Raw genomic sequence first — 18,382 nt, 5'->3', positions numbered from 1 at the left:
AAAGAATGATTCAAGGAGCTTACTACACTTTGCCAGTTTGCAGCTTTAAAAGGTGTTAATTTTCTTTTTGTGGTGTTAAAATTCTGCATTGTCATTTTCTAAATAGTGGTAACACAAATAACCCTTAGCATTTTTCACACAATTCCCGCTCTACCCCCAGGAAATACAGTACAATAGTCTAGCCTCTTCCGCGAAATGGGGACAATAAAACCTGCTGTGACATAAAAGTCCCTGTGATTGATTGATTAATGTCGGTTAGCCACAAGAAAACATCTGGATTAAAGGAACTTTTGAAGTACAGGGCACAATAGAATTTTATTTTATTTTATTATTTTATTTTATTTTATTTTATTATTTTATTTTTACCTTTGATTGGAATATAGAACTAGTACATTAGAGTTGAAAATTTTAGTCTTGAAATCCTTGAGGAGGTCGTTTGATCATTCCAAATACCACAGTCTATGTCATTTATAGAAAATGTAACATGAAAAAGCTTTTATGATCTCTGTGTGAAATGTAATTTTAAAATGCTGAGTGGTAACTAGAAAATCATAGGTGAAAATCCAATTAACAAACTGAACTGCGTAGTAATTCAGGTTATTAAATGCCATTACATGGAAATTATTGTTTAAATATATAAACAACATTAAATTCTTGCAATATAAAATAATTTTACTAACTCGATATCTCTTTCTGTATAAATCTGTAATAGTATTTTAGTCTTCGCTTAGCTGGCCGAAGGTGACTTAGCTTCACAAGTATCCCATGACCTATATAACCGGCAGAGAACACGAAGGTAATTTTACTACAGCCTGGATGGCATAATTCTTAAAGTACTAATCAGGTACAACACAGGTGATAATTCCTTGCTGTAGAAAACATGCATTGACAAAGATGTATAAGGGTTAATTGAAGAGATCTAATCAGAAATGTAACATGTATATTGGAAGATGTGTACTGGAAATCATATAAATGAGAATCTAACATTTTATTAAATTCATGAAAGAAAAAGGTGATTAAAATTCAGCAAAAAAAAAATAGATGCTCCCCTACGAAAACTAAAACTAATGAATATTATCATTTCCCTAATTCATAATTATGCAGATATACCTTTTTAAAACAAAATTAGGAGAGGTGGATTGTGAGCAGCTCTCAATATGCAAATGTTTTATATTGTGGTTTGGGCAGAAGCCTCAAGTTAAGATAGCAGAGAGTTAGGAAAATGACCCTTCATATTTAATTTTCTTCCAGGAATATTAATAAGATCTCTAATAACATTTCTCTTTCAAGAGTTTAGCAGTTGAAATATAATAGGGCAAACAAGCTTCAACTATTCTAGCTTTAAGAGGTAAAACTATTATGATTAAAGAATCCCACTAATTTATACATGCCAAATAAACACCCATAAGATGGAATGCAATGAAATCAGTAGCTCTATTTCTATATTATACTCAATGGCCTTTGAAAGGAATCTACATGGGCTTCGTTTTGGGGCTTTGACCTGTGGTTTCTGTTAATTGAAGTCTCATGGTCATAATTTTTTATAATGTGATGATATTTTTCTCTTCCTTAACTTTCATCTGTGTTCATACTAAGATTTCATTTATGAGCATAGGATAATAATGGGTCCTGACTACAAGCAACTACCCCTTAGCAGACAGAAACAATTCCACTTAGTGATAATGTTAATTATGGCTAAGCTATGTGTTGTGACTTTGAAATGACTACGGTATGATTAGAATAAGAGTGTGAGATAACTGATGCTTACAAAATGAACTGGAAAGTGGCTGTGCTGCTATGTTTATTGTAAATGTATCATAATGATGGTTCATTTACCATTTTAAACTAGTTCAGAGCATAAAATCTGTGGCAATTGGAAAAATGCACTAGCTTTAATTGTAGATTTTGTGAACGGCAAAATGATCATTCACTGTGGTAAAATAAAAGAATCTTCAACTCACTTGCATTATTGTATGAGGTAATATTTTTCTTTTGACTTTTTAGCTACTTAAGCAGTCCTTTTTGTTCTTAAATTTTGTATATTCTAATCATACAAAATACTACCATAAGAGTTATCTAGCCATTTAAAAACAGTATCAACCTATGGTCTGCTAGAAACCTGTTTTATATTTCACATAGAAGGGATTCATGTATTTTACAGTGGGCTTTGAGGCACTGCACTTTTACTGTGTATATTCACCTGAGGAAAAGTCCGAAAAAAATCCTTACATTTCCATAGATGTGGAAAAATTGCAATGTCAAATGAATTGGTTAAATAATGGAATTATTTATACAATATCTAAGTTTGGTAGGTTTGCTTAGTGATTTTTTTTTTACTTTTAAATATCTAAAAATAAGTGTTCATATTTAAAAAGGAAAGCCATTGTATTCAAAAACAAAAGGTGTTCCTGAACACGCCATCGCAGTGCATAACTACATGAAAGAGCCTTCAAGGCATCTTCAGCCCAATACAGAATGGGAAACACGGAGGTTTAAAATAGATGCCCTTTATCCTCCCTGTAAGTTAGAACAAGTTATTCAATCATGCATTAAGACCTTCTCAGACAACCTTTATAGGTCATGCAAAAAAAATATTATATTTTTTGTTCCAAGTGAACTGTTACTATTATTAATGCTTCTAACTTTACTCAGGCATCTGGCGTCGTAGGTACAACCCATAAAACAAACCTTCGTGGTTTACTGATTTTAAAAGATCAATCAAATATAGATAGTGCTTTCGGGGCCAATATTTAAGGAAAAAGGGTAATCCTTTCGAGAGTCATTCTATCCGGCTCTTGCATGAAAATGAGAAACGCGTGAGGATACTCGACGGAACAGGAGTCAGAGAAATGAATTGCACAGGGAAAGACAAGTACTACATGTCAAGTTGGAATCAGCAGAAAGTGTAAGAGGAAAGAAAACGTTCCACAGCTTGGGGAGCAGCTGGACAGGACTCCTTCCAGCCTCTCCCGAGCAAAGTTTGCAGTTAGGTGAGGTGAAGTGGCTTTTGCCGCAGCCGCACGTTCGGGCGAGCTCGGGTTCACAGGTTCTGGGCGCGGCGGGAGCAGAAGTGCAAGGACAGCCTGGATCGGCCGCCGCGGCCCGTCCTGCTACTGGAGACAAGACTTCGCCCCGCTAAGCAGACTGGCCTAGGGCTGACTAGGGTGACTAGGGGATCCCAGAGGCTGTCATTTTCCCTTTCTCCCGGCAGCTTCCGTCACCCTGCACGTAAGGAGGGCTCAAATTAATTTTCTTTCCGGTCTTGATTGAGATTCGAATATCCTCCGTCCCGACCTTTCCTATCCGCCCTCTCTGCCCTTCTTGCCAATGTCCTCGCCAGCAAAAGCCTCTAGTTGCGGCACCGGGAATGTAGCCCGTTTAACGCGCTCCGGGGATCTGCTGGGCCGTGCTCTCCTCCGAGGGCCGACAGTGAGTCTTGGACCCCGGGTGGACTCTCCCATCTGTGCATTTTGGTCCCTCCATTTAGCAAAGAGAAGTGTGGAACGTGCGCCGGCAGCTGAGCCGCCTCGGCATCCCCCAACCGCCCGCAACGGTGCCCGAGGCTGCCGGATCCCCGCCCGCACGCCCGGCCGGCCTCCCGCTCCCCCTGCTCGTGCGACCGCCGGGTCTCGGCCGCTCGCTGCCCTGTGCCGTCCGGAGCAGCCGCCAGCCCCTCAGCGCCCGTGAGAGCCCCGTCCGCGGGGGCCTGGGGAGCGTCGCCTTTTTCCTCCCGGGCCGGACCCTGCTGGGCATGCTCAGTGCACCTCCTGGAACCCGGCTCTCCCGGGGCCAGGATCGGGTCTCCGGGTTTTCGCGGCTGCCGAGGGGGCGATGGGGAGGAGAGGCTGGCAGATAGTCAGCGCCTTGTTCCACGCCCAGCTGCGGCCGCCCGCACCGCAAGATACGGGCCAATCAGGGGCCGGGGGAGGGGCTTAGGCCGTCACGCCCTCCCTCTGGGTTATTGAGAGTTCTATCAAGAAATTCAGTTCAGAGAGAGAAGAGAGAGAAGGAGAGAGGGGCAAAGGAGAAGGGAGAGAGGGAGAGCGTGCCAGACAGGAAGGAGCGCCCTAGAGTCTCCGAAGCACGAAAGAGATAACCAATTAGGAATTTTCGGGCACTGTCACCCACCCCGAGAGCAGCCAGAGACTAACCATCACCCCAACTCTGACGTTTCCTACAAGAAGTTAGAGACTTAAGCAGTATTGACATCGGAGGGAAATGGTATGTTTGATGCTGTGGAAAATACCCCCGAGCTGAAGAAGTGCAACTGGATGTTGTGTGTGCGTTAAATACCAGAAGAGCTCAGACCCCGTGGGTAATAGAGACGAAATGTGGAGAGAATGACTAACGACAAATCTGTGAATTTGTTCTCTGGAGTTGCTAATTTGCCAGCCCGAAGCAACACATTTTACAAGGAGGAAACGTTTTGCTGCTTCTGATTTCTCCCCAAACTGGTGCTACCAGACGCATGGCTTTCTATATGTTGGAACAGCTCATTTCTAACTGCAGCATACCGGGAAAGGGGAAAGGTTGAGGCAACTAACGTAAGTGTAAAGTTTCGCATGCACAATTGTAAATTTTGTGTTTAGATATGTCCTCGGTGTAGACGAGGGATGTTTGTAGTTGGGTAGACTGTTGGGGCAGAGCTCACCTACTAGGCTGTATCTGCATCCCTACCTGCATCACTCTGCCGGAACTAATCGCGGGCATCAGCTACCGTGCAGCCTAATGCCGAGAAGATTAGAGCCTGGGTACTGACCAGTTCTACTCAAGTAGGTAGCTGTCTGGAGCCTTGCACCCGTTTAAATTGCAGTTAGGAGGGCATCTAAGCAGAAGGCTTTTTACCTGCGTTATTGAGTTGCAGTATTTACGTGTGGCCGATGTTACTAATACTACAACCGGAGATCGGGGTTAAGAAACTGCGTTTTTTTCCTCTCTTTTATGCTCAGTAGAAAATATTGTGCTGTTACATGGAAATGTTAGCTGCGTTTCACTTGTATCTTGGCACTCTCTTCCACCTCTAGGATAAGGAATCTTATGTTATTATATATATTCTAAAAGTTTTAATGTGTTTCTTAATTCTAATGGTGATAATTTGGCAACATGGAGAAATGAGAGCAAGGTCTGGGTAAGAAACTGAAGGTCTTGGTATTGTGCTTTTAGGCAATGAGGTTATACAGTGGCCAGAGACTTGCTTCTGTCGCTGCAGCAGCATGTCCGGATGCTTGCTTCCCAGTAAAATTGTATTTAGAAGGCAGTTGAAGAACTGGGAGGAAAGAAAAAAGATAGTCTTTTTAGAAGAAAGAGATGACTCAGTGTGGCAGAGAAGAAAACGCATCACGTATGACATGTGAGAAAGCAATTAGCAGGAACCATAGCTAAGTTAGTGTTTTTCACTGGCTCCCCAAAAAACTAAGGGAGGTCGGTTAGAAGCCAGGAGGCGGGTAAGCCGGGGGGAGGGGGGTGTGAATGGGAGGAGATGGGGGGTGGGGGCGTGGTGGTGGTGGTGGAGGGGAAGAGGAGAACAAGAATGCATGTTTTGAATTAAACAGTATCCTGAAAACAGTGTGGGTGAATACAGGTAAAAATAGCAGCTGTCTAATTCAAAAGTAGATAATTTCATTTTCTCTGGGCAAATGCAACAAGCCTGGGATATTTAGTATTTTTATCCACAGAGTTAAGTTGCAAACAGTGGCAGAACAAACTGCCATGTTTACTAATATGCAGTGGGAAAATGTGTTGTGATATTTCGTGACTGTGTGCTTTTGTTTACTGAAGAATAATATTGTCTATATGATTGTGTTGACAGTGGCTGTCTCCAAATAAGTCATGAGATGTAATGCATCCTCCAGCCCATGCACGCTTCCTCTTGCAATTTGTGCATCATTCCTCAGTGGAAACCTTTAAACCCTAAAACCCAGGAAAAGAAAATAAATACATTATCATGGACCTGAGGGATTTTTACCTGTTGGCTGCTCTGATTGCCTGCTTAAGGCTGGATTCTGCAATAGCTCAAGAACTTATTTACACTATTAGAGAGGAATTGCCTGAAAATGTGCCCATAGGAAACATACCAAAGGATCTGAACATTTCTCACATCAATGCTGCCACAGGGACCAGCGCTAGCCTTGTCTACAGACTGGTTTCTAAAGCTGGGGATGCCCCTTTGGTGAAAGTATCCAGTAGCACTGGCGAAATTTTCACGACCTCCAATAGAATAGACAGAGAAAAACTCTGTGCCGGAGCCTCTTACGATGAGGAGAATGAGTGTTTCTTTGAACTTGAGGTGGTGATCCTCCCCAATGATTTTTTCAGGCTGATCAAAATTAAAATAATTGTCAAGGATACCAATGATAATGCCCCCATGTTTCCATCTCCTGTCATCAATATTTCCATCCCAGAAAACACTTTGATCAACAGCCGCTTTCCAATTCCATCAGCAACAGATCCTGACACAGGCTTCAATGGTGTACAGCATTATGAATTGTTAAATGGGCAGAGTGTTTTTGGACTGGATATCGTGGAAACTCCGGAAGGAGAGAAGTGGCCACAATTGATTGTTCAGCAAAACTTGGACAGAGAACAGAAAGATACCTATGTGATGAAAATCAAAGTAGAGGATGGAGGCACTCCACAGAAATCCAGCACAGCCATACTGCAGATCACAGTAAGTGATGTAAATGACAACAGGCCAGTGTTTAAAGAGGGTCAAGTGGAGGTGCACATTCCAGAGAATGCTCCCGTAGGCACCTCTGTAATTCAGCTCCATGCCACTGATGCAGATATAGGCAGTAATGCTGAAATCCGGTACATTTTTGGTGCCCAGGTCGCCCCTGCAACCAAAAGACTCTTTGCTTTAAATAATACTACTGGGTTGATTACAGTTCAGAGGTCCTTAGATCGAGAGGAGACAGCCATTCACAAAGTGACAGTGCTGGCCAGTGATGGCAGCTCCACTCCCGCTCGAGCAACGGTTACCATCAATGTTACTGATGTAAATGATAACCCTCCAAACATAGACCTCAGGTACATTATAAGTCCCATCAATGGCACAGTGTATTTGTCTGAGAAAGATCCTGTCAATACAAAGATCGCCCTAATTACAGTTTCAGATAAGGACACAGATGTGAATGGCAAAGTGATCTGTTTTATTGAAAGAGAGGTCCCGTTTCATTTGAAGGCAGTATACGACAACCAATATTTGTTAGAGACCTCCTCTTTGTTGGACTATGAGGGCACCAAAGAATTCAGCTTTAAAATCGTTGCCTCTGATTCTGGGAAGCCCAGTTTAAATCAGACTGCTCTGGTAAGGGTTAAGCTTGAGGACGAAAATGACAACCCACCAATTTTCAACCAGCCTGTAATTGAGCTGTCAGTTTCTGAAAACAACCGACGTGGGTTGTACTTAACAACTATTAGTGCCACAGATGAAGACAGTGGGAAAAATGCAGATATTGTTTATCAGCTTGGACCGAATGCCTCCTTCTTTGATCTGGACCGAAAGACAGGAGTTTTGACAGCCTCCAGAGTCTTTGACAGAGAAGAACAAGAAAGATTCATTTTTACAGTAACTGCCAGGGACAATGGGACCCCTCCCCTCCAAAGCCAAGCGGCTGTGATAGTTACTGTTCTGGATGAGAATGACAATAGCCCCAAGTTTACTCATAATCATTTTCAATTTTTTGTGTCTGAGAATCTGCCAAAGTATAGTACCGTGGGGGTAATCACAGTGACAGATGCAGATGCTGGAGAGAATAAAGCTGTGACTCTTTCCATTTTAAATGACAATGATAATTTTGTGTTGGATCCCTATTCTGGAGTCATAAAGTCAAATGTCTCATTTGACAGAGAGCAGCAGAGTTCCTACACTTTCGATGTCAAAGCCACTGATGGGGGACAACCACCCCGTTCCTCTACTGCAAAAGTAACTATAAATGTCATGGATGTCAATGACAATAGTCCAGTTGTCATTTCGCCACCTTCTAATACTTCTTTTAAGTTGGTGCCTCTCTCAGCCATTCCTGGCTCCGTGATAGCAGAAGTTTTTGCAGTGGATATTGACACTGGGATGAATGCTGAACTTAAGTATACAATTGTGAGTGGGAACAACAAAGGCCTGTTTCGGATTGATCCAGTAACAGGTAACATCACTCTGGAAGAAAAACCAGCACCTACTGATGTGGGCTTGCACCGATTGGTGGTCAACATAAGTGACCTGGGATACCCTAAGTCTCTGCACACACTTGTGCTTGTTTTTCTTTATGTTAATGACACTGCTGGCAATGCCTCCTATATCTATGACTTGATTCGCAGGACTATGGAGACCCCATTGGACAGGAACATAGGTGATAGCAGCCAACCCTATCAAAACGAGGACTATCTCACCATCATGATTGCCATTGTCGCAGGTGCCATGGTGGTCATCGTCGTGATCTTCGTCACCGTTCTGGTGCGCTGTCGCCATGCATCAAGATTCAAAGCAGCTCAGAGGAGCAAGCAAGGTGCCGAATGGATGTCCCCCAACCAGGAGAACAAACAAAACAAGAAAAAGAAAAGGAAGAAAAGAAAGTCTCCCAAGAGCTCTCTTTTGAACTTTGTTACCATCGAAGAGTCCAAACCCGATGATGCAGTTCACGAACCCATCAATGGGACAATAAGCCTGCCGGCTGAGCTGGAAGAGCAAAGCATAGGTAGATTTGACTGGGGTCCGGCACCTCCAACCACCTTCAAGCCAAACAGCCCTGACCTGGCCAAGCACTACAAATCCGCTTCTCCACAGCCCGCTTTCCATCTTAAACCAGACACTCCGGTTTCTGTGAAAAAGCATCACGTGATTCAGGAGCTCCCGTTGGACAACACCTTTGTCGGGGGTTGTGACACCCTTTCCAAACGCTCTTCCACTAGTTCAGATCACTTCAGTGCCTCAGAGTGCAGTTCCCAAGGAGGCTTCAAGACAAAGGGCCCCTTACACACCAGACAGGTAAATGAGCACTTTTACTGGTCTATAAGTACTGCATACAAGTGCCCAGTCAACCAGTATTAACGTGCCAGTGTGTCTCTTGTTTTGGTCTAACTTTAGCTTAGTTATAAAGAGGGGAAAAAAAACTTGACCCCTTTTCTATTCCTCTGGGGCTCAGTCAAGAATTTTTAGAACAGCTTTGAAATTTCTGAGTTCTGAGAATTATTTAAACTCCCAGTTTCCTTCAAATGGCAAAAGATGAAAAGAGGAAATTATTCCAAAATGTCCCAAGATAACATTTGCTGAAGAATAAAACCTGTCCTGATAGGCCAAATTCTGCTCCTGGGGTTTCCAAATTGACTGCTTCAAGATTTTCACATTACCATTTGATCTCAAAAGTCACCTTCAAATCTCAAGTTTTAAATGATGTTTGAAGGTGTGACTATAATTATGTTACAGCTGTGGTTGCTAAAGGGGTTAATTTTTTTTTAGTCTCTAAAAAAGATAGTAGAATATTAAATGTATATCAGCTGTGAAGCACATGATTGTTGATAGATTGCGACTAAGCCATATAGGAAGTCTTCTCTTTAATTTCAGATGATTTTATTGTAATATAGTAAATTGGGGGTTGAATAGAAAGATTTGCAGATTGTCCACAATGGCCAAAGTACTCTTTCAAAAAAAAAAAAAGAAAAGAAAAGAAGAAGGAATACTTTCTCCCTAATAGAACTGGTTTATACAGAAAAGAATGAATCCATTGTAAATATTCTCTCATCTTAGTAATGCATAAGTGATCTGTCTTAACTCATTTTAAACTGTGAAATATGCCATATGAAGAGGGATTAAGAGGCTGAGAAACTCATATTTCAACCAAATCCAGAATTAGTTTTTCTTAGGTCTAATAATTCCTTGTTAATAAAGATTTAAATGCAGCGCTGTCTAATTTATTTCACTGGTGCTTGTCTGTTGCCATGAAATTTGAGTGTCAATAATAGCCTGTAGATGGCACTAGGGTATCATGTCCCTTGTGCTGGCCAGCTGCCAATCCCACAGTAGCAAGGAAAGGGAGAGGGAAAGATCAAGCTGGTACTATGGCCAAAGATACCTTTTATTTAATGATAGTTGCTCTGGAGCAACTAGCATGTCAGTTCATTTGCTTGCTCTTTTGTGATCAGCTTTCACACACCAACTTTCTAGGATTTTGTAATCCAAGTTCTTTGTTGGTATTGAGTCCACCTATGGTGATGACCCATCTGAATTTGTTAAAAATAAGGAACATACAGATTTTAGAGAATCAAGTAAAGCAAGATAAATTTTCAGGATAGTATTGACAGTCATTGCTTAGTATTTGAAAAGTCAAGAGTTTTTCTTTTTTTCCTGTGGTGGTGGGACTGGTGAGAATGGTCTATTGAAACTCTGTCTCTCACCATCCAATGTTTGTTGCTCTGCAGTGACTTTAAGGTTTCATGGTAGTAAGATATTTATTAAAATCATTTTGGCAGTGAATCACAGAGATTCGTTCAGAACATTAAGTATAACGCCTACAATTTTACAACTAAAATCTACATTTCTTAAAAGATTAAATATCTACAGCATTTAGAAAGTACAAGAGCTTGAATGCACAGGATGAAAGGATTAAAATAAGTCAGTTTGGAGGTTCTAGAGGAGAATACGGAAGTTACTGGATATACATAGAGTTTGGAATGAGTTATTTTCATGTTAACTTCATGAGCTTTTTAAAAGAGGTTTGATGTTTTAAAGTTAAGAAAATATCTGAGTTTAGTAGAGGTTTATAAATGTTGGTAAATAGTTAATCATGATGATAAAAGTAACTTTTGAAACTAAGTGGATTTAAATATAAAGTTGCTATTTTAATGAAAAGAAAACATGGCTTTTTATTATTTGCTTTTAATGGGAAAGTCACTCAAAATACTGATGATATTTTATGATTTGCATAATATCTTGAAAAATATAACACGATTTAAAACTTTTCATATAAAATCTGAAATTTGTTTTCCGAAGAAACATGCTGATATTATTCCCACGTCGTCATCTTTCTTTTCATATTATGTGTGGTGGGTATTATGAGCATTGATGTACAGACACACTTTTTCTGACTTCTTCCCCAAAGTTGAATCTATATATAGTACAGTGACATAAACGTTAAGTGCATTTCAGCAAAGTATGGGAAAGATCTTTTGTCGAGGCTTAGTCAGTCATAGGAAATTTGTTTGTATGATGTAATCTTTGAAATAAGATGCTGAGTAATTCTCTAACTGGAACTAAAGTGCATTTTAGACATTCCTTGAGACCATGTGTTACTATGCTGTTCTCCTTGTAGGCATTTCAATGTTCAAATGTAGCTATAATTCACTATTATGGTAAAGAGCTACTGAAATGGCTTTTCTTATTTACACCTTTTAGAAGTTTTCATGCTGAGAAAGAAAAATTGCAGTGTTGTAGAAAAGGAATACTTCTGGAAGTAAGGACAGGTGATGGTGATAGAAATGTGTACAATTTTACTATGAAAGAGGCATATTTTCTATGAATGAAGAACACACATATATATATACTATCCTTTAAATTATTTTTTCACTGAACTATATGGCTGTTATTAAAGATGTCCTAGTTAAGCTAAAAAGTAAAAATTCTTTTTTTTAGCTCCTTCACTTCAACTAGTGGCTTCACATAAATACAAAATGTGCTCCTGAAGCAACACAATTTTGAAAAAGTGGGGCTTATTACAACAAAAGCTTTCAAAGGAATTTATAAACTAAGGTATAATCTGTGAAGATTTTTAGTTGAGTGGGCAAAGATTGCTGTTAACAGAAACACATTTTCACTTTATGGTGCTAGTTGAAGTGAGTAAAATGCAAGATTCTTGAGCAAAGGGTTAACAAACTTAAATATCATGAGTTTGTATTGTCTGTACAATGAAAACATAATGTCTGACATTTACACCATGAGTTTGGTTATAGTGCATTGATTCTTATTTTGTCTGACTTTTTTCCCCCTGCTGTTTCCCCTCATGTGTTATAAAACACTCATAAACCACGTTCCTCAACCACTCTACTTTACTAAACTTTCATTTTCCTTGAATATAACAAATCTGTCACTGAATCTTCCACAAATTATTTTTTATGAATTTTTGGAAGTATCCTTAGTATTCACAGATTGAATGAAATGTCCCTTTTTTAAAGAGCTAAATTATATCTTGATATTTTTTCATAAATAAACAAAGTTCACTGTTATAAGGTTGAGAAGATGACAACATTATCATTTCCAGTAGGGCTTTAAATGACAAAGCTCATTGGCATATTTTCTCTAAAAGGAAAATATCTCCTTAATAAGTATGATTTTTAAAATATAATATTAAGTTTTCAAATTTTAAGGTGTCTCAGAAGCATTTGGAATGTTTCTTAAATCATGAGTTGTTGGTCCCTAATCCCAGAGGTTAGGTTCAGTATCACTAGGGTCAAGCCTGAAAATTTGCATTGCTGACAAGATCCTAGGTAATACCGATGCTGCCAATCCAGGGACCACACTTTGAGACCCACTGCCTCAGCATATTGGGACGAGAAATGTCAGCCCCTTTCCCTTTCAGATTATCATTTCCAGAGGACCTGTTTTTGCATACTCCAACTCTCAGCTCTTATTGAAAGCAGTTTTATTGTAGCTGGAGGCTTTACAGTTAGCTGTTTATTGCTGTTTCCCAACCTGGTTGACAGCATTTGGGGAATTAATTTTCTTGGCCCCATTGTGCTTTTTGCAGGGGTATAAATGAAAATGTTAAAGAATTTAAAAAGTGACCTATTTACACTTGACAACTTCTTACGGTAATAAAACAATTTGTAATAGTTGTACTGTGAGTTTGGTTCGGGGTAAACAGTTACGTTTAATTTTCTAAATGAAATGCTTATTTTAGAGCTTAAACATCCTTACTTTAACTTTTCACAATCTAGAGTATTTGCTCATATATACATTTGTGTATATATTGAAGAAATTATATATTGAAAATGTGTTTGCATGCCATACTCAAGTGTATACATATACTTTTACAGCATAAAGGGAATTACTTTATTCCCAATCATTCAGAGATACTATATTACTTTTATGATTACTTCTCATTTTTGAGACTCCCACTGCAGCTGTTACTGAAATGCTGTTATGTCATGCAAAATGCACAAGATAGTCATAGAATTTCTATTTAGAACAGTAAGAAAGAAAAATGAAATTGAAAGTGAAGGGAGCAAATGTTAACTAATGTGAAGCTAGCAAAAACTTTAAGATATTTTAAACTGTTAAATTTTGCAGTATACTGTGAGGGATGAACATAGGTGGCATATGGAAAAAAATTGCTCCTCAAGATGCAAATTATATTTAAAATGTTATCAGTTGTGATTTTTGTTTCTACTCCTTTGCTAAGTGATCTATGTCATGAAATTAGTAGATACCCAGACCCCTTGGATATTCATTCAGAAATTTGAAATGAGCGTGGGCCATCCATTCAGCCTGGCTACCTTTCCTGTTGGTTTTGTGAGACAAATATTTTATATATTTTTTCAGTTTGATACACCTAAGGTATAAAATTGAAGTTACATTTTAGCCTTTGTTGCTAATAACATTAAGGAGAATAAAAGTAAAAAGTTACCACTGTATTGGGCATGGACATGTCTACTGATTACTGAACATTTGTTAACATAGAGAAAATAATTTCAGTAGTTAAACTATTCTATTATCTTATTTTTTTTTAATTTTGTTGCAATGAATTCTATATATATGCAACACCATAAACTGATGTTCCCTTAGCTTCAGATTAGTCATCCTCATGTTGTCACAGAACAGGCTTTGGCATCATTAAAATTACCTTGTAAATATTGTACTTATACTAATGTGTTATATTCTTATGGTATATGCATAGTCTTGTTAGTTAAATATTTCAAGCTAAAATTTATCTTCTCATAATAGTACAAATTAAAATATAATACATGAAATAGTAAAACAGAATTTGGACTTAATACAAAAGCTCAGATCTAAAATCAGATTTCCTCATAACCAGTTTTGAATTATTTGACTCTTAAAGTTTCATTTTCTTATTGACATATAGGAGATGTATGTAAGTTACACCCAAAATATTAGAAATGACATCTTCATGAATTATTTTTCACATTACATTATTTTACATGACAGTACTGAGATAGGAAAATAAAACCTTTAAATTATCTTCTTATAAGCTCTGTTTTCACAATTATTTTTAATATGTTATTTAGATTGTTCGATTTCTAAATTTTGTGGGTTGGGAGTGGGGTAATGCAGAAATCCACCAAATGGGAAAAGCTATAGTGCTTGTGTTGGTCCAGCAGTACCAGATTGAGTGTTTGCAGAATTTGAGACCATGTCAACTGCATGGCTCATCTTTAGTACTTTCTCAGTTTGATTTTGTCAGAGTTGAGCTCTTAGCTTGCATGCAGTTAAAACAGGCAAAAAGACAACTGTGGATTGTTTACCACTTTCACTTAAAATCCTTGCAGTAAGTTTTCTCTGAATTTAGTCTGGTGTTTTCTTGAAGGGGACCCTCTGTTGAAACTATAAATTTGTCTCGGTAATATTAACACATCAGTTAATATCATATATTTCATGTAGTTGGAAACTAAGCAAGAATTGTTTTATGTGTATTTTTAAGTTTTTGCTTTCCTGACAGCTGATTTTATGTTTAATATATTTCTCAGAATTTATTACATACCAGAGCCCTAAAATTTATATCAAGTTTGTTGAAATATGACACTAATCACAGACCAGGTATTCGTGAAAATTCAAGAATGCAAGTCAACAAGGGGCTCGCTTTAAAGTTGTAAGTATCTAGAGGCATAGGAGTCATGTTCAATAAGTAATAATGCTAATGTGTTATGGCCTTTTTAAAGGTTAGCTCCCCTAAAATTTATATCGGATCACAAAAGCAAATCCAAATGTAGAAATATGACGTCTCAATTACAAAAAGAAATATACTTCACTGTTTAAGATTTCATGAGTTATTTCAGATAGCTGTTAAATCTGTCCAACATTTCATTGGAAAGGAACACATGCTTTTTGCCTTTGTTTGATACAAACCTATTGGGCTGTCAGCCATCAGAAATATAGAACAAGAAAGATATATTACCATGATTGACATTTTGGTTTTGATTTATATTCTTTTTTTCCCTAAGTCAAGATTCATTAAAATGTGAAGTTCATAAATAAGTTCTACCCATTCCTTAACAGTAAAGAATGATGGCAGGAATAAACTGGGAAAACAACCCATACGTAATCTCTCTCACTCATATTGTTGTCCTATAGGCAGTTTGTTGCCTATAGAAAAGAATAGTGGCAGAATTGGAATTTTCTGAGCCATAATATATAACTTTAAAGCATTCAGAACTTGAAGTCATTCATTAAGGATTTGTTTTTACATACTTATCCATTATTTAAATGGCATGTGAAAATATTTCCCCCCTATCTTTATTGGTTTGATTGAGTACAGTGCTATACACACACATCACATTTAAAATGATGGACTTGGGACCACCTGTATAGCTGGGAGTGGTGAAGATACATGCACAGGCAAGATCTGTGAAGCACATTTGATTGATTCTTTCTAGTCATTTTACACTAATTATCCCGGAATTCCTTGAGAACATATATGAAATTAACTTATCTGTTATTGAAAGGAGTATACTATAGCCTCACCACTCATTAATTTATGTAGATGTTGGGGGCTTCCCTGGTGGTGCAGTGATTAAGAATCCGCCTGCCAATGCAGGGGAAACGGATTTGAGCCCTGGTCCAGGAGGATCCCACATGCCGTGGAGCAACCAGGTCTGTGTGCCACAGCTGCTGAGCCTGCGCTCTAGAGCCCGCACGCCTAGATCCCGTGCTCTAGAGCCCACACGCCTAGAGCCCGTGCTCTAGAGCCCGCACGCCTAGAGCCCGTGCTCTAGAGCCCGCACGCCTAGAGCCCGTGCTCCGCAACAGGAGAAGCCACTGCAATGAGAAGCCCGTGCACCGCAGCAAAGAGTAGCCCCCGCTCGCCTCAACTAGAGAAAAGCCCGGGTGCAGCAACGAAGACCCAGTGTAGCCAAAAATAAAATAAATATTAAAAAAAAAAAACACCATTCACTTTACAGCAGTACACCATATATACTCAATAAATATTTGTTAATAAAAAAAATATGTAGATGTTTAATTATGTAGGCTGCAGGAAGGAATGGAAATTTGTTCAGTTTTACCATGTTTGTATAATATCTTGTATTTTAACATTCTTCCTTAGTTTGTCTTTCTATCTGACCATCTCTACATTTTGGTATTATGCAGCTTTGTTAATATCCAGGCTCTGGCCTTTTTCAGTCTGTTAGCAGTTAAGAAATACTCTAATCCCTTCCAGGATATTGAGAAACTAATGGATTGCAGAGTATTTGGGTCTTTAAGCTTCAATTGTAAATGGTATGAAGAATTGTCATTGAGCTGATATTTGCATATATCTCTTCCAGTGCTAGTTATTTTGCCTCCTTTTTTTCCTCCTAATCTTCAGCTTTCATTCTAAGAATATCTATTTTAGTCGGAAATAAGCATGCCAGTGATAGAAATTTGGGATTCACTTCCAAATGAATGCCATCACAGACAGGGAAGTTCTGGCACATTTTGCATACATCGGTATGAACACAGTGAACCCTTCATAAGCTCTTAGATTGCAGGAAATCAGTGCTGAAAATTAAATGGAGTTTTAAAGATTTGCAAAGTAGAGAGCTTTGTATAATGCTGGTATTGCCGGTGCCTATTAAATATGAAGTAAAGGCTTTGTAATACAACTAGCTAACAAATTCCCTTCCACATTAGAGTGATTTATACCTTAGGGAATTAGTCTTGCCTATTTTTTCCAAATGCAGAAATATTGGATGTGTCTGAAAGAATAAAATCTCAAATACATGCCTTAGAATGAACAGATTTGCTCTTGGATAATTCTAATTATTCAAGATAGATGTTGCAGGCACTCTCATACTTACTCGTGGTACCTCTGTCCATGGTGTGGCCTTCACCTCTCCTAGAAGAATCTCCCAATTGTGTGTATATACTCTCCTCTAAACATAAATCAGATTATAACCCTAGGTATCTATAAAACTGTAGCATTACCATAATGAAGAGGGCTGGCTACTAAGTGAGTGCTTTGATCCTCAAAGGAATTGCTATTGAGTCATTTCTCAAATTGTATTTTTAGAATTCACCTTTCTCCATTTGTAAACAGTGTGTATTTGGAGCACAGCAACTCATTCCAGACATACATGGGTTTCAATATATTTACTTTCATGACAGGGTTCAGTAAAATGCCTCACAGTTCTTCAATGCTTAATGTCTTTGACAGGACAGGTCCTGTTAGATATAAAATCAGTGGAAATAGCCATGCCTATTTTTTAAAGATTTTACAAATCCTATATTTTTGCCTACTAGAAAACATATATATAATCCATGTGCAGACCACAGTAGGTACTATGGACTTGTTGAGAATCATCACAGATGATTGATTTTGAAAACGAAACAGTTTTTGTGCAAGACAATAGCAACTGCAATTCAGTAAATGAGGATTTTTTCCTCATTAAATAAACCTCAAGAAGGAGAAGCATGGAAACACAGGATATATATAATGAAGATGTATCTTTTATAGGAAGACAGTGTCTTCTGCTGACTGGAGTTCCCTTGTAGATCTTTTCTTGAGGAAAAAAAGTGCTGGTGCTTTTTTTGGATTTGGAGGTTGCAACCAACCTGTGCCTCCATGTGATAGCAGCTGCATGCTGAGGACTTTCAAATACACAGCTGCATAGGATTCTCAGGAAAGTTCTTGTAGGGGGTGCAAGTGACAAATGGAGACAAAATGGAGTGAGTTCTGAGTTGTGAGTTGATGCCCGCCTGTGTCATGTATTCATGCCATTGAACCGATTTTCACATTGGAAGCCTGGAATCACAGTAGCCTTCCTTGTTTGTCAGCTGTGAACACACCTGGACTGGCAGCTTTTCTTTGCTTCATTTCTTGTCATTCTTTAGGTGGACTTTGTTCACTTATGTTACCTTATATACATCCGCTTTCTTAATTTCTAGATATATTTTTAAATGACAATGACACCAACTTATTTCTGTGTATCTTCCCTCCAAAAAAAAGAAATCAAACAGAAATATTTTGCTCTAGAACATCCATAAAGGGTCAAATAAAACATCCACAATGTGTCCATTCTTCCTAGAAACAGAAAATCTCTATTTATGTTTTTCCTTTGCAATTTTCAAAATTGTTTTTTTTATACTGATAACATTTGCAAAGTTAAGAAATCATAATAAATTTAGCTGTATAGATTAATAATGTTTCAATGCATTCAAATTTCCAATATAAAAAAAGATGTCAGA

General features: G+C 38.5%; 1 protein-coding gene across 4 annotated transcripts in view; it reads left to right on the top strand.

Annotated features, from left to right (window-relative positions):
• Window positions 1-5,944: 5,944 nt before the first annotated feature.
• Window positions 5,945-18,382, top strand: part of PCDH9 (protocadherin 9) — a gene marked incomplete at both ends in the record, with an annotated part of 973,878 nt that continues 961,440 nt past the window's right edge. For all 4 annotated transcript variants that reach the window (XM_082675744.1, XM_082675742.1, XM_082675743.1 and 1 more), the window contains one exon: window positions 5,945-8,980. In XM_082675744.1, the coding sequence (XP_082531870.1) occupies window positions 5,945-8,980 (3,036 nt within the window). The remainder of the gene's footprint in view (window positions 8,981-18,382) is intronic.

The sequence above is a fragment of the Grampus griseus genome (genome assembly GCF_964374135.1).
Source record: "Grampus griseus genome assembly, chromosome: 18".
NCBI lineage: Eukaryota > Metazoa > Chordata > Mammalia > Artiodactyla > Delphinidae > Grampus > Grampus griseus.
This window is presented reverse-complemented; position numbering and strand designations above follow the sequence as displayed.